Source organism: Oncorhynchus keta, unplaced genomic scaffold, assembly GCF_023373465.1.
Source record: "Oncorhynchus keta strain PuntledgeMale-10-30-2019 unplaced genomic scaffold, Oket_V2 Un_contig_4633_pilon_pilon, whole genome shotgun sequence".
Lineage (NCBI taxonomy): Eukaryota > Metazoa > Chordata > Actinopteri > Salmoniformes > Salmonidae > Oncorhynchus > Oncorhynchus keta.
This window is the reverse complement of record NW_026287880.1, coordinates 19625-45937: the sequence shown is the minus strand read 5'-3', so window position 1 is coordinate 45937 and position 26313 is coordinate 19625. Positions and strand designations below refer to the sequence as shown.

At 34.2% G+C, this 26313-nt stretch overlaps 1 protein-coding gene across 1 annotated transcript in view; it reads right to left on the bottom strand.

Moving 5' to 3' along the window:
* Positions 1 to 4133: 4133 nt before the first annotated feature.
* LOC127924840 (sodium/glucose cotransporter 5-like) overlaps positions 4134 to 26313 on the bottom strand; it is a gene marked incomplete at its 5' end in the record, with an annotated part of 38127 nt that continues 15947 nt past the window's right edge. Inside the window, 3 exons of the mRNA XM_052509452.1 lie at positions 4134 to 4875; positions 5217 to 5322; positions 11205 to 11420. Of these exons, the coding sequence (XP_052365412.1) occupies positions 4682 to 4875; positions 5217 to 5322; positions 11205 to 11420 (516 nt within the window). The remainder of the gene's footprint in view (positions 4876 to 5216; positions 5323 to 11204; positions 11421 to 26313) is intronic.

Here is a 26313-nt window from a genome sequence, read left to right as displayed (position 1 = left end):
CATAACCACACACACACACACACACGCACACACACACACACACACACACACACACACACACACACACACACACACACACACACACACACACACACACACACACACACACACACACACACACACACACACACACACACACACACACACACACATGTCTACGTAACTCTGATCAGCAAAGGTACACTATATATGCAAAATAATGTGGGCACCCCCTCAAATGAGTGGATTTTACTATTTCACCCACATCTGTTGCTGACAGGTGTATCAAATCGAGCCCACAAGCCATGCAATCTCCACAGACAAACATTGACAGTAGAATGGCCTCACTGAGGAGCTCAGTGACTTTCAACACCGGGATGCCACTTTTCCAACAAGTCAGTTTGTCAAATTTCAAGTCAGTTTGTCAAATTTCAAGTCAGTTTGTCAAATTTCAAGTCAGTTTGTAAAACTCGTCTGTCCTCGGTTGCAACACATCACTACCGAGTTCCACACTGCCTCTGGAAGCAACGTCAGCACAAGAACTGTTCGTCGGGAGTTTCCTGAAATGGGTTTCCATGGCAGCCGGCATACAATGACATTCTAGACGACTCTTCCATCTTTGGAGCCCTTTCTTGTTTCAGCATGACAATGCCCCCTGTGCAGAAAGCCAGGTCTATACAGACGTGGCCGACCTCACTAAAAGGTCTATACAGAAGTGGCCTAATCCCCAACATCAGTGGCCGACCTCACTAAAAGGTCTATACAGAAGTGGCCGACCTCACTAAAAGGTCTATACAGAAGTGGCCGACCTCACTAAAAGGTCTATACAGAAGTGGCCTAATCCCCAACATCAGTGGCCGACTAAAAGCTCCTGTGGCTGAACGGAAGCAAGTCCCCTCAGCAATGTTCCTACATCTAGTGGAAAGCCTTCCCAGAAGAGTGGAGGCTGTTATAGCAGCAATGTTCCAACATCTAGTGGAAAGCCTTCCCAGAAGAGTGGAGGCTGTTATAGCAGCAATGTTCCAACATCTAGTGGAAAGCCTTCCCAGAAGAGTGGAGGCTGTTGTAGCAGCAATGTTCCTACATCTAGTGGAAAGCCTTCCCAGAAGAGTGGAGGCTGTTATAGCAGCAATGTTCCTACATCTAGTGGAAAGCCTTCCCAGAAGAGTGGAGGCTGTTATAGCAGCAATGTTCCAACATCTAGTGGAAAGCCTTCCCAGAAGAGTGGAGGCTGTTATAGCAGCAATGTTCCTACATCTAGTGGAAAGCCTTCCCAGAAGAGTGGAGGCTGTTATAGCAGCAATGTTCCAACATCTAGTGGAAAGCCTTCCCAGAAGAGTGGAGGCTGTTATAGCAGTAATGTTCCCACATCTAGTGGAAAGCCTTCCCAGAAGAGTGGAGGCTGTTATAGCAGCAATGTTCCAACATCTAGTGGAAAGCCTTCCCAGAAGAGTGGAGGCTGTTATAGCAGCAATGTTCCTACATCTAGTGGAAAGCCTTCCCAGAGGAGTGGAGGCTGTTATAGCAGTAATGTTCCTACATCTAGTGGAAAGCCTTCCCAGAAGAGTGGAGGCTGTTATAGCAGCAATGTTCCAACATCTAGTGGAAAGCCTTCCCAGAAGAGTGGAGGCTGTTATAGCAGCAATGTTCCTACATCCAGTGGAAAGCCTTCCCAGAAGAGTGGAGGCTGTTATAGCAGCAATGTTCCTACATCTAGTGGAAAGCCTTCCCAGAAGAGTGGAGGCTGTTATAGCAGCAATGTTCCAACATCTAGTGGAAAGCCTTCCCAGAAGAGTGGAGGCTGTTATAGCAGCAATGTTCCTGCATCTAGTGGAAAGCCTTCCCAGAAGAGTGTAGGCTGTTATAGCAGCAATGTTCCCGACATCTAGTGGAAAGCCTTCCCAGAAGAGTGTAGGCTGTTATAGCAGCAATGTTCCAACATCTAGTGGAAAGCCTTCCCAGAAGAGTGGAGGCTGTTATAGCAGCAATGTTCCTGCATCTAGTGGAAAGCCTTCCCAGAAGAGTGTAGGCTGTTATAGCAGCAATGTTCCCGACATCTAGTGGAAAGCCTTCCCAGAAGAGTGGAGGCTGTTATAGCAGTAATGTTCCAACATCTAGTGGAAAGCCTTCCCAGAAGAGTGGAGGCTGTTATAGCAGTAATGTTCCAACATCTAGTGGAAAGCCTTCCCAGAAGAGTGTAGGCTGTTATAGCAGTAATGTTCCAACATCTAGTGGAAAGCCTTCCCAGAAGAGTGTAGGCTGTTATAGCAGCAATGTTCCTGCATCTAGTGGAAAGCCTTCCCAGAAGAGTGTAGGCTGTTATAGCAGCAATGTTCCCGACATCTAGTGGAAAGCCTTCCCAGAAGAGTGTAGGCTGTTATAGCAGCAATGTTCCAACATCTAGTGGAAAGCCTTCCCAGAAGAGTGGAGGCTGTTATAGCAGTAATGTTCCAACATCTAGTGGAAAGCCTTCCCAGAAGAGTGTAGGCTGTTATAGCAGTAATGTTCCAACATCTAGTGGAAAGCCTTCCCAGAAGAGTGTAGGCTGTTATAGCAGCAATGTTCCTGCATCTAGTGGAAAGCCTTCCCAGAAGAGTGTAGGCTGTTATAGCAGCAATGTTCCCGACATCTAGTGGAAAGCCTTCCCAGAAGAGTGTAGGCTGTTATAGCAGCAATGTTCCAACATCTAGTGGAAAGCCTTCCCAGAAGAGTGTAGGCTGTTATAGCAGCAATGTTCCCGACATCTAGTGGAAAGCCTTCCCAGAAGAGTGGAGGCTGTTATAGCAGCAATGTTCCTACATCTAGTGGAAAGCCTTCCCAGAAGAGTGGAGGCTGTTATAGCAGCAATGTTCCTACATCTAGTGGAAAGCCTTCCCAGAAGAGTGGAGGCTGTTATAGCAGCAATGTTCCTACATCTAGTGGAAAGCCTTCCCAGAAGAGTGGAGGCTGTTATAGCAGCAATGTTCCAACATCTAGTGGAAAGCCTTCCCAGAAGAGTGGAGGCTGTTATAGCAGCAATGTTCCTACATCTAGTGGAAAGCCTTCCCAGAAGAGTGGAGGCTGTTATAGCAGCAATGTTCCTACATCTAGTGGAAAGCCTTCCCAGAAGAGTGGAGGCTGTTATAGCAGCAATGTTCCTACATCTAGTGGAAAGCCTTCCCAGAAGAGTGGAGGCTGTTATAGCAGCAATGTTTCTACATCTAGTGGAAAGCCTTCCCAGAAGAGTGGAGGCTGTTATAGCAGCAATGTTCCAACATCTAGTGGAAAGCCTTCCCAGAAGAGTGGAGGCTGTTATAGCAGCAATGTTCCTGCATCTAGTGGAAAGCCTTCCCAGAAGAGTGTAGGCTGTTATAGCAGCAATGTTCCCGACATCTAGTGGAAAGCCTTTCCAGAAGAGTGGAGGCTGTTATAGCAGCAATGTTCCTACATCTAGTGGAAAGCCTTCCCAGAAGAGTGGAGGCTGTTATAGCAGCAATGTTCCAACATCTAGTGGAAAGCCTTCCCAGAAGAGTGGAGGCTGTTATAGCAGCAATGTTCCAACATCTAGTGGAAAGCCTTCCCAGAAGAGTGGAGGCTGTTATAGCAGCAATGTTCCTGCATCTAGTGGAAAGCCTTCCCAGAAGAGTGTAGGCTGTTATAGCAGCAATGTTCCCGACATCTAGTGGAAAGCCTTTCCAGAAGAGTGGAGGCTGTTATAGCAGCAATGTTCCAACATCTAGTGGAAAGCCTTCCCAGAAGAGTGGAGGCTGTTATAGCAGCAATGTTCCAACATCTAGTGGAAAGCCTTCCCAGAAGAGTGTAGGCTGTTATAGCAGCAATGTTCCTACATCTAGTGGAAAGCCTTCCCAGAAGAGTGTAGGCTGTTATAGCAGCAATGTTCCAACATCTAGTGGAAAGCCTTCCCAGAAGAGTGGAGGCTGTTATAGCAGTAATGTTCCAACATCTAGTGGAAAGCCTTCCCAGAAGAGTGGAGGCTGTTATAGCAGTAATGTTCCAACATCTAGTGGAAAGCCTTCCCAGAAGAGTGTAGGCTGTTATAGCAGTAATGTTCCAACATCTAGTGGAAAGCCTTCCCAGAAGAGTGTAGGCTGTTATAGCAGCAATGTTCCAACATCTAGTGGAAAGCTATGGGTCTGGTTGGGGTCAGGGGTCAGGGTGAGGTGTATTTCATGTAACAGTTAGTTATTGTAGTATTGATGCAACATGTTATGGGTCTGGTTGGGGTCAGGGGTCAGGGTGAGGTGTATTTCATGTAACAGTTAGTTATTGTAGTATTGATGCAACATGCTATGGGTCTGGTTGAGGTATATATCTGTATGGGTTCAGGTGTATTTCATGCTACTCTACTGTGTGTGGTGAACCTATAGGAAATGTATCTCCCCCTAGCCCCTAGCCCCTGACCTCTAACCCCGGACCTCTGACCTCTAACCACTGATCTCTGATCTTGATGACAATAAAGTTTCTTCTCTGTAGATTACAAGACGTGGCCACGTGTTTATTCATGAATCTCATTTACACAAGGACACAATATTGACCAATCAGAGGTCCATATACAATACACTAAATAGGACCCTACCCACTGTGACATCACAGGTCCGTAACATTCTAGAACGGTACATCTTCTAGAACCATAAGAACATTGATTTACGTAGAGATGGAAACACCCTCATATCCTACTGGGACAGCAGTTAGAGGTCAGAGGTCAGGCGAAGTAAGCGTAGAGGAATATATTAACACAGATCAGCAGAATGGCATTGACGCAGCAGAAGCGAGACCAAAACACACTCTCTCTAACGCTGGGGATTCTGGGTAACGGAACCTCCTCTGCTGGCCCCTCCGCTGAGCTGCAGAGCCCCGCCCCGTGGCCGCAGACCGCCCTCCGCACCGGAGCAGAACCTTCACACACCACAGAATGTAAAGCAACATTACTGTGTCAGTCCATCTGTAGCAAAGGTTTTGATCTAGTCTTGTCTGTCTGTCTGTCTGTCTGTCTGTCTGTCTGTCTGTCTGTCTGTCTGTCTGTCTGTCTGTCTGTCTGTCTGTCTCACCCTGGGCGTGGTGTCTGTCTGTCTGTCTGTCTGTCTGTCTGTCTGTCTGTCTGTCCGTCCGTCCGTCCGTCCGTCCGTCCGTCCGTCCGTCCGTCCGTCGTCCGTCCGTCCGTCTGTCTGTCTGTCTGTCTGTCTGTCTCACCCTGGACGTGGTGTCTGTCTGTCTGTCTGTCTGTCTGTCTGTCTCACCGTGGACCTGGGGTCTCTGCTCTCGGTGGCTGATAGAGGAGACTTTCTGGAGTGGTATTTCTCCCTCTTCCTCCTGAGTCAAAGTCCACCACGTCAGGTTACGCACCTAAACAACAACAACAACAACTTAATGTAACAGAACTGACACAACAACAAGTTAACACACTCATAGGTTAGTATTATTATTAACAACAAGTTAACACACTCATAGGTTAGTATTATTATTAACAACAACAAGTTAACACACTCATAGGTTAGTATTATTATTAACAACAACAAGTTAACACACTCATAGGTTAGTATTATTATTAACAACAACAAGTTAACACACTCATAGGTTAGTATTATTAACAACAACAAGTTAACACACTCATAGGTTAGTATTATTAACAACAAGTTAACACACTCATAGGTTAGTATTATTATTAACAACAAGTTAACACACTCATAGGTTAGTATTATTATTAACAACAACAAGTTAACACACTCATAGGTTAGTATTATTATTAACAACAACAAGTTAACACACTCATAGGTTAGTATTATTAACAACAACAAGTTAACACACTCATAGGTTAGTGTTATTATTAACAACAAGTTAACACACTCATAGGTTAGTATTATTATTAACAACAACAAGTTAACACACTCATAGGTTAGTATTATTATCAACAACAAGTTAACACACTCATAGGTTAGTATTATTATCAACAACAAGTTAACACACTCATAGGTTAGTATTATTAACAACAACAAGTTAACACACTCATAGGTTAGTATTATTATCAACAACAAGTTAACACACTCATAGGTTAGTATTATTATCAACAACAAGTTAACACACTCATAGGTTAGTATTATTATTAACAACAACAAGTTAACACACTCATAGGTTAGTATTATTATTAACAACAACAAGTTAACACACTCATAGGTTAGTATTATTATTAACAACAACAAGTTAACACACTCATAGGTTAGTATTATTAACAACAACAAGTTAACACACTCATAGGTTAGTATTATTAACAACAACAAGTTAACACACTCATAGGTTAGTATTATTAACAACAACAAGTTAACACACTCATAGGTTAGTATTATTATTAACAACAACAAGTTAACACACTCATAGGTTAGTATTATTATTAACAACAAGTTAACACACTCATAGGTTAGTATTATTATTAACAACAACAAGTTAACACACTCATAGGTTAGTATTATTAACAACAACAAGTTAACACACTCATAGGTTAGTATTATTAACAACATCAAGTTAACACACTCATAGGTTAGTATTATTATTAACAACAACAAGTTAACACACTCATAGGTTAGTTTTATTAACAACAACAAGTTAACACACTCATAGGTTAGTATTATTATTAACAACAACAAGTTAACACACTCATAGGTTAGTATTATTATTAACAACAATAAGTTAACACACTCATAGGTTAGTGTTATTATTAACAACAACAAGTTAACACACTCATAGGTTAGTATTATTAACAACAACAAGTTAACACACTCATAGGTTAGTATTATTATTAACAACAACAAGTTAACACACTCATAGGTTAGTATTATTAACAACAACAAGTTAACACACTCATAGGTTAGTATTATTATTAACAACAACAAGTTAACACACTCATAGGTTAGTATTATTATTAACAACAACAAGTTAACACACTCATAGGTTAGTATTATTATTAACAACAACAAGTTAACACACTCATAGGTTAGTATTATTAACAACAACAAGTTAACACACTCATAGGTTAGTATTATTATTAACAACAACAAGTTAACACACTCATAGGTTAGTATTATTATTAACAACAAGTTAACACACCCATAGGTTAGTATTATTATTAACAACAAGTTAACACACTCATAGGTTAGTATTATTATTAACAACAAGTTAACACACTCATAGGTTAGTATTATTATTAACAACAAGTTAACACACCCATAGGTTAGTATTATTATTAACAACAAGTTAACACACTCATAGGTTAGTATTATTATTAACAACAAGTTAACACACCCATAGGTTAGTATTATTATTAACAACAAGTTAACACACTCATAGGTTAGTATTATTATCAACAACAAGTTAACACACTCATAGGTTAGTATTATTATTAACAACAACAAGTTAACCCACTCATAGGTTAGTATTATTATTAACAACAACAAGTTAACACACTCAGGTTAGTATTATTAACAACAACAAGTTAACACACTCATAGGTTAGTATTATTAACAACAACAAGTTAACACACTCATAGGTTAGTATTATTATTATTAACAACAATAAGTTAACACACTCAGGTTAGTATTATTAACAACAACAAGTTAACACACTCATAGGTTAGTATTATTAACAACAACAAGTTAACACACTCATAGGTTAGTATTATTATTATTAACAACAAGTTAACACACTCATAGGTTAGTATTATTATTAACAACAAGTTAACACACTCATAGGTTAGTATTATTAACAACAACAATTTAACACACTCATAGGTTAGTATTATTAAACAACAAGTTAACACACTCACACTAGGTTAGTATTATTATTAACAACAACAAGTTAACACACTCATAGGTTAGTATTATTAACAACAACAACAAGTTAACACACTCATAGGTTAGTGTTATTATTAACAACAACAAGTTAACACACTCATAGGTTAGTATTATTAACAACAAGTTAACACACTCATAGGTTAGTGTTATTATTAACAACAAGTTAACACACTCATAGGTTAGTGTTATTATTAACAACAACAAGTTAACACACTCATAGGTTAGTATTATTATCAACAACAAGTTAACACACTCATAGGTTAGTATTATTATTAACAACAAGTTAACACACTCATAGGTTAGTGTTATTATTAACAACAACAAGTTAACACACTCATAGGTTAGTGTTATTATTAACAACAACAAGTTAACACACTCATAGGTTAGTATTATTATTAACAACAAGTTAACACACTCATAGGTTAGTATTATTATTAACAACAAGTTAACACACTCATAGGTTAGTATTATTATTAACAACAACAAGTTAACACACTCATAGGTTAGTATTATTAACAACAAGTTAACACACCCATAGGTTAGTATTATTATTAACAACAAGTTAACACTCTCATAGGTTAGTATTATTATCAACAACAAGTTAACACACTCATAGGTTAGTATTATTATTAACAACAACAAGTTAACCCACTCATAGGTTAGTATTATTATTAACAACAACAAGTTAACACACTCAGGTTAGTATTATTAACAACAACAAGTTAACACACTCATAGGTTAGTATTATTAACAACAACAAGTTAACACACTCATAGGTTAGTATTATTATTATTAACAACAATAAGTTAACACACTCAGGTTAGTATTATTAACAACAACAAGTTAACACACTCATAGGTTAGTATTATTATTATTAACAACAAGTTAACACACTCATAGGTTAGTATTATTATTAACAACAAGTTAACACACTCATAGGTTAGTATTATTAACAACAACAATTTAACACACTCATAGGTTAGTATTATTTTTAACAACAACAAGTTAACACACTCATAGGTTAGTATTATTAACAACAAGTTAACACACTCATAGGTTAGTATTATTAACAACAACAACAAGTTAACACACTCATAGGTTAGTATTATTTTTAACAACAACAAGTTAACACACTCATAGGTTAGTATTATTAACAACAAGTTAACACACTCATAGGTTAGTATTATTAACAACAACAACAAGTTAACACACTCATAGGTTAGTGTTATTATTAACAACAACAAGTTAACACACTCATAGGTTAGTGTTATTATTAACAACAACAAGTTAACACACTCATAGGTTAGTATTATTATCAACAACAAGTTAACACACTCATAGGTTAGTATTATTATTAACAACAACAAGTTAACACACTCATAGGTTAGTATTATTATTAACAACAACAAGTTAACACACTCATAGGTTAGTATTATTATTAACAACAACAAGTTAACACACTCATAGGTTAGTATTATTAACAACAACAAGTTAACACACTCATAGGTTAGTATTATTATTAACAACAACAAGTTAACACACTCATAGGTTAGTATTATTATTAACAACAAGTTAACACACTCATAGGTTAGTATTATTATTAACAACAAGTTAACACACCCATAGGTTAGTATTATTATTAACAACAAGTTAACACACTCATAGGTTAGTATTATTATTAACAACAAGTTAACACACTCATAGGTTAGTATTATTATTAACAACAAGTTAACACACCCATAGGTTAGTATTATTATTAACAACAAGTTAACACACTCATAGGTTAGTATTATTATTAACAACAAGTTAACACACCCATAGGTTAGTATTATTATTAACAACAAGTTAACACTCTCATAGGTTAGTATTATTATCAACAACAAGTTAACACACTCATAGGTTAGTATTATTATTAACAACAAGTTAACACACCCATAGGTTAGTATTATTATTAACAACAAGTTAACACTCTCATAGGTTAGTATTATTATCAACAACAAGTTAACACACTCAAAGGTTAGTATTATTATTAACAACAACAAGTTAACCCACTCATAGGTTAGTATTATTATTAACAACAACAAGTTAACACACTCAGGTTAGTATTATTAACAACAACAAGTTAACACACTCATAGGTTAGTATTATTATTATTAACAACAACAAGTTAACACACTCAGGTTAGTATTATTAACAACAACAAGTTAACACACTCATAGGTTAGTATTATTAACAACAACAAGTTAACACACTCATAGGTTAGTATTATTATTATTAACAACAAGTTAACACACTCATAGGTTAGTATTATTATTAACAACAAGTTAACACACTCATAGGTTAGTATTATTAACAACAACAATTTAACACACTCATAGGTTAGTATTATTAACAACAAGTTAACACACTCATAGGTTAGTATTATTTTTAACAACAACAAGTTAACACACTCATAGGTTAGTATTATTAACAACAAGTTAACACACTCATAGGTTAGTATTATTATTAACAACAACAAGTTAACACACTCATAGGTTAGTATTATTATTAACAACAACAAGTTAACACACTCATAGGTTAGTATTATTATTAACAACAACAATTTAACACACTCATAGGTTAGTATTATTATTAACAACAAGTTAACACACTCATAGGTTAGTATTATTATTAACAACAACAATTTAACACACTCATAGGTTAGTATTATTATTAACAACAACAATTTAACACACTCATAGGTTAGTATTATTTTTAACAACAAGTTAACACACTCATAGGTTAGTATTATTAACAACAAGTTAACACACTCATAGGTTAGTATTATTATTAACAACAACAAGTTAACACACTCATAGGTTAGTATTATTAACAACAAGTTAACACACTCATAGGTTAGTATTATTAACAACAACAAGTTAACACACTCATAGGTTAGTATTATTAACAACAAGTTAACACACTCATAGGTTAGTATTATTATTAACAACAAGTTAACACACTCATAGGTTAGTATTATTATTAACAACAACAAGTTAACACACTCATAGGTTAGTATTATTATTAACAACAACAAGTTAACACACTCATAGGTTAGTGTTATTATTAACAACAACAAGTTAACACACTCATAGGTTAGTATTATTATTAACACACTCATAGGTTAGTTTATTATTAACAACAACAAGTTAACACACTCATAGGTTAGTATTATTATTAACAACAAGTTAACACACTCATAGGTTAGTATTATTATTAACAACAACAAGTTAACACACTCATAGGTTAGTATTATTATTAACAACAACAAGTTAACACACTCATAGGTTAGTATTATTAAGAACGAGTTGATGTGAAGACATGATAAACAAAGTGACATCATACCTGCTCTTCAGTGGGGGGCGGAGTCAGCAGTGATATCACTATGACAACGGCAGCAGACAGGAAGCAGAGGATGATGGCGAAGTGAAGGTAGTGAACGGAGCGCAGCACTGACGGGGCGTCGTCTTGGATACCACAGCGAGGAGGCGGGAATGCAAATTCTAGAACCATCCGACACACACCGACCACCAGCCCCACCATCAGACCCCAGAATGCTCCCTACACACACACACACACACACACACACACACACACACACACACACACACACACACACACACACACACACACACACACACACACACACACACACACACACACATACAATGGTGAAACACAAAGACTGTTTCACAGACAGACCAATGGCTGGAAGGTTTCCATGCAGGTGGAGGAGACACTAACACTACCCCTAAATAGTACACACTAACACTACCCCTAAATAGTACACACTAACACTACCCCTAAATAGTACACACTAACACTACCCCCTAAATAGTACACACTAACACTACCCCTAAATAGTACACACTAACACTACCCCTAAAGAGTACACACTAACACTACCCCTAAATAGTACACACTAACAAAATAGTACACACTAACACTACCCCTAAATAGTACACACTAACACCTGCTTCACTGTGCTTTTACACCTGCATTGTTTGCTGTTTGGGGTTTTAGGCTGGGTTTCTGTACAGCACTTTGAGATATCAGCTGATGTACGAAGGGCTATATAAATAAATTTGATTTGATTTGATTTGATTTAACACTACCCTCGAAATAGTATACACTAACTCTTCCAAGTAAAACCCTAAATAGTACACACTAACACTACCCCTAAATAGTACACACTAACACTACCCCTAAATAGTACACACTAACACTACCCCTAAATAGTACACACTAACTCTACCAAGTACGCACTAAAACTAACCCTAAAAAGTACACACTAACTCTACCAAGTACGCACTAAAACTAACCCTAAAAAGTACACACTAAAACTAACCCTAAAGAGTACACACTAACTCTACCAAGTACGCACTAAAACTAACCCTAAATACTACACACTAACTCTACCAACTACGCACTAAAACTAACCCTAAAGAGTACACACTAACTCTACCAACTACGCACTAAAACTAACCCTAAAGAGTACACACTAACTCTACCAAGTACGCACTAAAACTAACCCTAAAGAGTACACACGAACTCTACCAACTACACACTAAAACTAACCCTAAAGAGTACACACTAACTCTACCAACTACGCACTAAAACTAACCCTAAAGAGTACACACTAACACTACCCCTAAATAGTACACACTAACACCACCCCTAAATAGTACACACTAACACAACCCCTAAATAGTACACACTAACACTAGCCCTAAATAGTACACACTAACACTACCCCTAAATAGTACACACTAACACTACCCCTAAATAGTACACACTAACACTACCCCTGAATAGTACACACTAATACTAAATAGTACACACTAACCCTAAAAAGTACATACTAAAACTAAACCTAGGAATTACACACTAGTTACTAAGACAAACTTTAAAAAAACATTAAAATGCAGAAAATGAATTGCGTGACTGACTAGAATATAATTTTAATAATAGAACTTTAAGTCTAACTCCAGTCTCCGTTTCACTAGATGTAACACCTGATTTACTTAACAAAGGGCTCATCTGAATAGTGTGAAGCTGTCATCAAGACAAAGGAGGGATACCTTGAAGAACCACAAATATAAAATATATTTTTGATTTGGTTTTTGGTTACCACATGATTCCATGTGTGTTATTTCATAGTTTTAATGTCTTCACTATTATTCTACAATGTAGAAAATAGTAAAAAATAAAGAAAACCCCTGGAATGAGAAGGTGTCCAAACTGTTGACTGGTACTGTACATTGTTTCCCAAATTAATCAGAATCATTTTAATGCTCCAACATTTGAAATGTGACTTTGCCTGGTCCTGATAATTACAGGCATCCGCTAGGTACCGCTATCATGCCTTCTGAAATGCATTTACAAAACATTTACAAAACATTTACAAAACACTTTCTACAACAACAAAACGTCTAACAGAACAAGAGGGAAGACAACTGTTTATCATGTGCCAAGCTGTTTTCTTAATTAATAAGTATCCTTGAAAACCAAACCCAGAATCAAACTGAAAACACTTAAACATGGCTCCTAGACCTTCATTTCAAACTGTTAAGTATCAAAATAAATGTCAACAAAGTGGAATTTCATGATGTTAACACCATCATGAGCCAAGAGCAAGATGAGTTACGGTTGATCAGTTCATTAATTTATATGAAAACAAAGAGCTATACAAGGTACAATAAAAAATATTAGTAAGATCATGAGGAGTTACCCTGAGGCATCTGATCACACCAGTATATAACCCTACATCATAAGGAGTTATCCTGAGCCATCTGATCACACCAGTATATAACCCTACATCATAAGGAGTTACCCTGAGGCATCTGATCACACCAGTATATAACCCTACATCATAAGGAGTTACCCTGAGGCATCTGATCACACCAGTATATAACCCTACATCATAAGGAGTTACCCTGAGGCATCTGATCACACCAGTATATAACCCTACATCATAAGGAGTTACCCTGAGGCATCTGATCACACCAGTATATAACCCTACATCATAAGGAGTTACCCTGAGGCATCTGATCACACCAGTATATAACCCTACATCATAAGGAGTTATCCTGAGGCATCTGATCACACCAGTATATAACCCTACATCATAAGGAGTTACCCTGAGCCATCTGATCACACCAGTATATAACCCTACATCATAAGGAGTTATCCTGAGGCATCTGATCACACCAGTATATAACCCTACATCATAAGGAGTTACCCTGAGCCATCTGATCACACCAGTATATAACCCTACATCATGAGGAGTTACCCTGAGCCATCTGATCACACCAGTATATAACCCTACATCATAAGGAGTTATCCTGAGCCATCTGATCACACCAGTATATAACCCTACATCATAAGGAGTTATCCTGAGCCATCTGATCACACCAGTATATAACCCTACATCATAAGGAGTTACCCTGAGCCATCTGATCACACCAGTATATAACCCTACATCATAAGGAGTTACCCTGAGCCATCTGATCACACCAGTATATAACCCTACATCATAAGGAGTTACCCTGAGCCATCTGATCACACCAGTATATAACCCTACATCATAAGGAGTTATCCTGAGCCATCTGATCACACCAGTATATAACCCTACATCATAAGGAGTTATCCTGAGGCATCTGATCACACCAGTATATAACCCTACATCATAAGGAGTTACCCTGAGGCATCTGATCACACCAGTATATAACCCTACATCATAAGGAGTTATCCTGAGGCATCTGATCACACCAGTATATAACCCTACATCATAAGGAGTTATCCTGAGGCATCTGATCACACCAGTATATAACCCTACATCATAAGGAGTTATCCTGAGCCATCTGATCACACCAGTATATAACCCTACATCATAAGGAGTTATCCTGAGGCATCTGATCACACCAGTATATAACCCTACATCATTAGGAGTTATCCTGAGGCATCTGATCACACCAGTATATAACCCTACATCATAAGGAGTTATCCTGAGGCATCTGATCACACCAGTATATAACCCTACATCATAAGGAGTTATCCTGAGGCATCTGATCACACCAGTATATAACCCTACATCATAAGGAGTTATCCTGAGGCATCTGATCACACCAGTATATAACCCTACATCATAAGGAGTTGTCCTGAGGTATCTGATCACACCAGTATATAACCCTACATCATAAGGAGTTGTCCTGAGGCATCTGATCACACCAGTATATAACCCTACATCATAAGGAGTTATCCTGAAGCATCTGATCACACCAGTATATAACCCTACATCATAAGGAGTTATCCTGAGGCATCTGATCACACCAGTATATAACCCTACATCATAAGGAGTTATCCTGAGCCATCTGATCACACCAGTATATAACCCTACATCATAAGGAGTTATCCTGAGGCATCTGATCACACCAGTATATAACCCTACATCATAAGGAGTTATCCTGAGCCATCTGATCACACCAGTATATAACCCTACATCATAAGGAGTTATCCTGAGGCATCTGATCACACCAGTATATAACCCTACATCATAAGGAGTTACCCTGAGCCATCTGATCACACCAGTATATAACCCTACATCATAAGGAGTTACCCTGAGCCATCTGATCACACCAGTATATAACCCTACATCATAAGGAGTTATTAACTATACTATAGTATATAACCCTACATCATAAGGAGTTACCCTGAGGCATCTGATCACACCAGTATATAACCCTACATCATAAGGAGTTATCCTGAGGCATCTGATCACAACAGTATATAACCCTACATCATAAGGAGTTATTAACTATACTATAGTATATAACCCTACATCATAAGGAGTTACCCTGAGGCATCTGATCACACCAGTATATAACCCTACATCATAAGGAGTTACCCTGAGGCATCTGATCACACCAGTATATAACCCTACATCACAAGGAGTTATCCTGAGGCATCTGATCACACCAGTATATAACCCTACATCATAAGGAGTTACCCTGAGGCATCTGATCACACCAGTATATAACCCTACATCATAAGGAGTTATCCTGAGGTATCTGATCACACCAGTATATAACCCTACATCATAAGGAGTTATCCTGAGGCATCTGATCACACCAGTATATAACCCTACATCATAAGGAGTTACCCTGAGGCATCTGATCACACCAGTATATAACCCTACATCATAAGGAGTTACCCTGAGCCATCTGATCACACCAGTATATAACCCTACATCATAAGGAGTTACCCTGAGGCATCTGATCACACCAGTATATAACCCTACATCATAAGGAGTTACCCTGAGCCATCTGATCACACCAGTATATAACCCTACATCATAAGGAGTTATCCTGAGGCATCTGATCACACCAGTATATAACCCTACATCATAAGGAGTTACCCTGAGGCATCTGATCACACCAGTATATAACCCTACATCATAAGGAGTTATCCTGAGGCATCTGATCACACCAGTATATAACCCTACATCATAAGGAGTTACCCTGAGGCATCTGATCACACCAGTATATAACCCTACATCATAAGGAGTTATCCTGAGCCATCTGATCACACCAGTATATAACCCTACATCATAAGGAGTTATCCTGAGCCATCTGATCACACCAGTATATAACCCTACATCATAAGGAGTTACCCTGAGGCATCTGATCACACCAGTATATAACCATAATTATATGACTAACTATACTATAGTATATAACCCTACATCATAAGGAGTTACCCTGAGGCATCTGATCACACCAGTATATAACCCTACATCATAAGGAGTTACCCTGAGCCATCTGATCACACCAGTATATAACCCTACATCATAAGGAGTTATCCTGAGGCATCTGATCACACCAGTATATAACCCTACATCATAAGGAGTTACCCTGAGGCATCTGATCACACCAGTATATAACCCTACATCATAAGGAGTTATCCTGAGGCATCTGATCACACCAGTATATAACCCTAATTATATGACTAACTATACTATAGTATATAACCCTAATTATATGACTAACTATACCATAGTATATAACCCTAATTATATGACTAACTATACTATAGTATATAACCCTAATTATATGACTAACTATACTATAGTATATAACCCTAATTGTATGACTAACTATACTATAGTATATAACCCTAATTATATAACTAACTATACTATGATCACACCAGTATATAACCCTAATTATATGACTAACTATACTATAGTATATAACCCTAATTATATGACTAACTATACTATAGTATATAACCCTAATTATATGACTAACTATAGAACCCTCTGATCACACCAGTATATAACCCTAATTATATGACTAACTATACTATAGTATATAACCCTAATTATATGACTAACTATAGAACCCTCTGATCACACCAGTATATAACCCTAATTATATGACTAACTATACTATAGTATATAACCCTAATTATATGACTAACTATACTATAGTATATAACCCTAATTATATGACTAACTATAGAACCCTCTGATCACACCAGTATATAACCCTAATTATATAACTAACTATACTATAGTATATAACCCTAATTATATGACTAACTATAGAACCCTCTGATCACACCAGTATATAACCCTAATTATATGACTAACTATACTATAGTATATAACCCTAATTATATGACTAACTATACTATAGTATATAACCCTAATTATATGACTAACTATAGAACCCTCTGATCACACCAGTATATAACCCTAATTATATGACTAACTATACTATAGTATATAACCCTAATTATATGACTAACTATACTATAGTATATAACCCTAATTATATAACTAACTATAGAACCCTCTGATCACACCAGTATATAACCCTAATTATATAACTAACTATACTATAGAACCCTCTGATCACACCAGTATATAACCCTAATTATATAACTAACTATACTATAGTATATAACCCTAATTATATGACTAACTATACTATAGTATATAACCCTAATTATATGACTAACTATACTATAGTATATAACCCTAATTATATAACTAACTATACTATAGTATATAACCCTAATTATATGACTAACTATACAACCCTCTGATCACACCAGTATATAACCCTAATTATATGACTAACTATACAACCCTCTGATCACACCAGTATATAACCCTAATTATATGACTAACTATACTATAGTATATAACCATAATTATATAACTAACTATACTATAGTATATAACCCTAATTATATGACTAACTATACTATAGAACCCTCTGATCACACCAGTATATAACCCTAATTATATAACTAACTATACTATAGTATATAACCCTAATTATATAACTATACTATAGAACCCTCTGATCACACCAGTATATAACCCTAATTATATAACTAACTATACTATAGAACCCTCTGATCACACCAGTATATAACCCTAATTATATAACTAACTATACTATAGAACCCTCTGATCACACCAGTATATAACCCTAATTATATGACTAACTATACTATAGTATATAACCCTAATTATATGACTAACTATAGAACCCTCTGATCACACCAGTATATAACCCTAATTATATAACTAACTATACTATAGTATATAACCCTAATTATATGACTAACTATACTATAGTATATAACCCTAATTATATGACTAACTATAGAACCCTCTGATCACACCAGTATATAACCCTAATTATATAACTAACTATACTATAGTATATAACCCTAATTATATGACTAACTATACTATAGTATATAACCCTAATTATATGACTAACTATACTATAGTATATAACCCTAATTATATGACTAACTATACTATAGTATATAACCCTAATTATATGACTAACTATACTATAGTATATAACCCTAATTATATAACTAACTATACTATAGTATATAACCCTAATTATATGACTAACTATACTATAGTATATAACCCTAATTATATGACTAACTATACTATAGAACCCTCTGATCACACCAGTATATAACCCTAATTATATGACTAACTATACTATAGTATATAACCCTAATTATATAACTATACTATAGTATATAACCCTAATTATATAACTATACTATAGTATATAACCCTAATTATATGACTAACTATACTATAGTATATAACCCTAATTATATGACTAACTATACTATAGTATATAACCCTAATTATATGACTAACTATACTATAGTATATAACCCTAATTATATGACTAACTATACTATAGAACCCTCTGATCACACCAGTATATAACCCTAATTATATGACTAACTATACTATAGTATATAACCCTAATTATATAACTATACTATAGTATATAACCCTAATTATATGACTAACTATACTATAGTATATAACCCTAATTATATGACTAACTATACTATAGTATATAACCCTAATTATATGACTAACTATAGAACCATCTGATCACACCAGTATATAACCCTAATTATATGACTAACTATAGAACCCTCTGATCACACCAGTATATAACCCTAATTATATAACTAACTATAGAACCCTCTGATCACACCAGTATATAACCCTAATTATATAACTAACTATACTATAGTATATAACCCTAATTATATAACTAACTATACTATAGTATATAACCCTAATTATATAACTAACTATACTATAGTATATAACCCTAATTATATAACTAACTATACTATAGTATATAACCCTAATTATATGACTAACTATACTATAGAACCCTCTGATCACACCAGTATATAACCCTAATTATATGACTAACTATACTATAGTATATAACCCTAATTATATAACTAACTATACTATAGTATATAACCCTAATTATATGACTAACTATACTATAGTATATAACCCTAATTATATGACTAACTATACTATAGTATATAACCCTAATTATATAACTAACTATACAACCCTCTGATCACACCAGTATATAACCCTAATTATATAACTAACTATACTATAGTATATAACCCTAATTATATAACTAACTATACAACCCTCTGATCACACCAGTATATAACCCTAATTATATAACTAACTATACAACCCTCTGATCACACCAGTATATAACCCTAATTATATGACTAACTATACTATAGTATATAACCCTAATTATATAACTAACTATACTATAGAACCCTCTGATCACACCAGTATATAACCCTAATTATATAACTATACTATAGTATATAACCCTAATTATATAACTAACTATACTATAGAACCCTCTGATCACACCAGTATATAACCCTAATTATATAACTATACTATAGTATATAACCCTCTGATCACACCAGTATATAACCCTAATTATATAACTAACTATACTATAGTATATAACCCTAATTATATAACTATACTATAGTATATAAACCTCTGACCACACCAGTATATAACCCTAATTATATAACTAACTATACTATAGTATATAACCCTAATTATATAACTATACTATAGTATATAACCCTCTGATCACACCAGTATATAACTCTAATTATATGACTAACTATAGAACTCTCTGATCACACCAGTATATAACCCTAATTATATAACTAACTATAGAACCCTCTGATCACACCAGTATATAACCCTAATTATATGACTAACTATAGAACCCTCTGATCACACCAGTATATAACCCTAATTATATGACTAACTATAGAACCCTCTGATCACACCAGTATATAACCCTAATTATATAACTAACTATAGAACCCTCTGATCACACCAGTATATAACCCTAATTATATAACTAACTATACTATAGAACCCTCTGATCACACCAGTATATAACCCTAATTATATGACTAACTATAGAACCATCTGATCACACCAGTATATAACCCTAATTATATGACTAACTATACAACCCTCTGATCACACCAGTATATAACCCTAATTATATAACTAACTATAGAACCCTCTGATCACACCAGTATATAACCCTAATTATATAACTAACTATACTATAGTATATAACCCTAATTATATGACTAACTATACTATAGTATATAACCCTAATTATATGACTAACTATACTATAGTATATAACCCTAATTATATAACTAACTATACTATAGAACCCTCTGATCACACCAGTATATAACCCTAATTATATGACTAACTATACTATAGTATATAACCCTAATTATATGACTAACTATAGAACCCTCTGATCACACCAGTATATAACCCTAATTATATGACTAACTATACTATAGTATATAACCCTAATTATATGACTAACTATAGAACCATCTGATCACACCAGTATATAACCCTAATTATATAACTAACTATATAACCCTCTGATCACACCAGTATATAACCCTAATTATATGACTAACTATACTATAGTATATAACCCTAATTATATGACTAACTATACTATAGAACCCTCTGATCACACCAGTATATAACCCTAATTATATGACTAACTATAGAACCCTTTGATCACACCAGTATATAACCCTAATTATATAACTAACTATACTATAGTATATAACCCTAATTATATGACTAACTATACTATAGTATATAACCCTAATTATGTGACTAACTATACTATAGTATATAACCCTAATTATATGACTAACTATAGAACCCTCTGATCACACCAGTATATAACCCTAATTATATAACTAACTATAGAACCCTCTGATCACACCAGTATATAACCCTAATTATATAACTAACTATACTATAGTATATAACCCTAATTATATAACTAACTATACTATAGTATATAACCCTAATTATATGACTAACTATAGAACCTCTGATCACACCAGTATATAACCCTAATTATATGACTAACTATAGAACCCTCTGATCACACCAGTATATAACCCTAATTATATGACTAACTATAGAACCCTCTGATCACACCAGTATATAACCCTAATTATATGACTAACTATAGAACCCTTTGATCACACCAGTATATAACCCTAATTATATAACTAACTATAGAACCCTCTGATCACACCAGTATATAACCCTAATTATATAACTAACTATACTATAGTATATAACCCTAATTATGTGACTAACTATACTATAGTATATAACCCTAATTATATGACTAACTATACTATAGTATATAACCCTAATTATATAACTAACTATACTATACAACCCTCTGATCACACCAGTATATAACCCTAATTATATGACTAACTATACTATAGTATATAACCCTAATTATATGACTAACTATAGAACCCTCTGATCACACCAGTATATAACCCTAATTATATGACTAACTATACTATAGTATATAACCCTAATTATATGACTAACTATAGAACCCTCTGATCACACCAGTATATAACCCTAATTATATAACTAACTGTATAACCCTCTGATCACACCAGTATATAACCCTAATTATATGACTAACTATACTATACAACCCTCTGATCACACCAGTATATAACCCTAATCATATGACTAACTATACTATAGAACCCTCTGATCACACCAGTATATAACCCTAATTATATGACTAACTATAGAACCCTCTGATCACACCAGTATATAACCCTAATTATATAACTAACTATAGAACCCTCTGACCACACCAGTATATAACCCTAATTATATGACTAACTATACTATAGTATATAACCCTAATTATATGACTAACTATACTATAGTATATAACCCTAATTATATAACTATACTATAGAACCCTCTGATCACACCAGTATATAACCCTAATTATATGACTAACTATACTATAGTATATAACCCTAATTATATGACTAACTATACTATAGTATATAACCCTAATTATATGACTAACTATACTATAGTATATAACCCTAATTATATGACTAACTATACTATAGTATATAACCCTAATTATATAACTAACTATACTATAGTATATAACCCTAATTATATAACTAACTATACTATAGTATATAACCCTAATTATATGACTAACTATAGAACCCTCTGATCACACCAGTATATAACCCTAATTATATAACTAAGTATACAACCCTCTGATCACACCAGTATATAACCCTAATTATATAACTAACTATACTATAGTATATAACCCTAATTATATAACTATACTAAATTATAAAACCCTCTGATCACACCAGTATATAACCCTAATTATATAACTAACTATACTATAGTATATAACCCTAATTATATAACTAACTATAGAACCCTCTGATCACACCAGTATATAACCCTAATTATATGACTAACTATACAACCCTCTGATCACACCAGTATATAACCCTAATTATATAACTAACTATACTATAGAACCCTCTGATCACACCAGTATATAACCCTAATTATATGACTAACTATACTATAGTATATAACCCTAATTATATAACTAACTATACTATAGAACCCTCTGATCACACCAGTATATAACCCTAATTATATAACTAACTATAGAACCCTCTGATCACACCAGTATATAACCCTAATTATATGACTAACTATACTATAGTATATAACCCTAATTATATAACTATACTATAGAACCCTCTGATCACACCAGTATATAACCCTAATTATATGACTAACTATAGAATCCTCTGATCACACCAGTATATAACCCTAATTATATAACTAACTATACTATAGTATATAACCCTAATTATATGACTAACTATAGAACCATCTGATCACACCAGTATATAACCCTAATTATATAACTAACTATAGAACCCTCTGATCACACCAGTATATAACCCTAATTATATGACTAACTATAGAACCCTCTGATCACACCAGTATATAACCGTAATTATATGACTAACTATACTATAGTATATAACCCTAATTATATGACTAACTATACTATAGTATATAACCCTAATTATATAACTAACTATACTATAGTATATAACCCTAATTATATAACTAACTATACAACCCTCTGATCACACCAGTATATAACCCTAATTATATGACTAACTATAGAACCCTCTGATCACACCAGTATATAACCCTAATTATATAACTATACTATAGAACCCTCTGATCACACCAGTATATAACCCTAATTATATAACTATACTATAGAACCCTCTGATAACACCAGTATATAACCCTAATTATATAACTATACTATAGAACCCTCTGATCACACCAGTATATAACCCTAATTATATGACTAACTATAGAACCCTCTGATCACACCAGTATATAACCCTAATTATATAACTATACTATAGAACCCTCTGATCACACCAGTATATAACCCTAATTATATGACTAACTATACTATAGTATATAACCCTAATTATATGACTAACTATAGAACCCTCTGATCACACCAGTATATAACCCTAATTATATGACTAACTATACTATAGTATATAACCCTAATTATATAACTAACTATACTATAGAACCCTCTGATCACACCAGTATATAACCCTAATTATATGACTAACTATACTATAGTATATAACCCTAATTATATGACTAACTATAGAACCTCTGATCACACCAGTATATAACCCTAATTATATAACTAACTATACTATAGAACCCTCTGATCACACCAGTATATAACCCTAATTATATGACTAACTATAGAACCTCTGATCACACCAGTATATAACCATAATTATATGACTAACTATACTATAGTATATAACCCTAATTATATAACTAACTATACTATAGAACCCTCTGATCACACCAGTATATAACCCTAATTATATAACTAACTATAGAACCCTCTGATCACACCAGTATATAACCCTAATTATATGACTAACTATACTATAGTATATAACCCTAATTATATAACTAACTATACTATAGTATATAACCCTAATTATATGACTAACTATACAACCCTCTGATCACACCAGTATATAACCCTAATTATATGACTAACTATACAACCCTCTGATCACACCAGTATATAACCCTAATTATATGACTAACTATACTATAGTATATAACCATAATTATATAACTAACTATACTATAGTATATAACCCTAATTATATGACTAACTATACTATAGAACCCTCTGATCACACCAGTATATAACCCTAATTATATAACTAACTATAGAACCCTCTGATCACACCAGTATATAACCCTAATTATATAACTAACTATACTATAGTATATAACCCTAATTATATGACTAACTATACTATAGTATATAACCCTAATTATATAACTATACTATAGTATATAACCCTAATTATATGACTAACTATACTATAGTATATAACCCTAATTATATGACTAACTATAGAACCCTCTGATCACACCAGTATATAACCCTAATTATATGACTAACTATACTATAGTATATAACCATAATTATATAACTATACTATAGTATATAACCCTAATTATATGACTAACTATACTATAGTATATAACCCTAATTATATGACTAACTATACAACCCTCTGATCACATCAGTATATAACCCTAATTATATAACTAACTATACTATTGTATATAACCCTAATTATATGACTAACTATACTATAGTATATAACCCTAATTATATAACTATACTATAGTATATAACCCTAATTATATGACTAACTATACTATAGTATATAACCCTAATTATATGACTAACTATACTATAGTATATAACCCTAATTATATGACTAACTATAGAACCCTCTGACAACACCAGTATGTAACCCTAATTATATAACTAACTATACTATAGAACCCTCTGATCACACCAGTATATAACCCTAATTATATGACTAACTATACTATAGTATATAACCCTAATTATATGACTAACTATACTATAGTATATAACCCTAATTATATAACTAACTATAGAACCCTCTGATCACACCAGTATATAACCCTAATTATATGACTAACTATACTATAGTATATAACCCTAATTATATAACTAACTATAGAACCCTCTGATCACACCAGTATATAACCCTAATTATATGACTAACTATACTATAGTATATAACCCTAATTATATAACTAACTATAGAACCCTCTGATCACACCAGTATATAACCCTAATTATATGACTAACTATACTATAGTATATAACCCTAATTATATGACTAACTATACTATAGAACCCTCTGATCACACCAGTATATAACCCTAATTATATAACTATACTATAGTATATAACCCTAATTATATGACTAATTATAGAACCCTCTGATCACACCAGTATATAACCCTAATTATATAACTAACTATACTATAGAACCCTCTGATCACACCAGTATATAACCCTAATTATATGACTAACTATAGAACCCTCTGATCACACCAGTATATAACCATAATTATATGACTAACTATACTATAGTATATAACCCTAATTATATAACTAACTATACTATAGAACCCTCTGATCACACCAGTATATAACCCTAATTATATAACTAACTATACAACCATCTGATCACACCA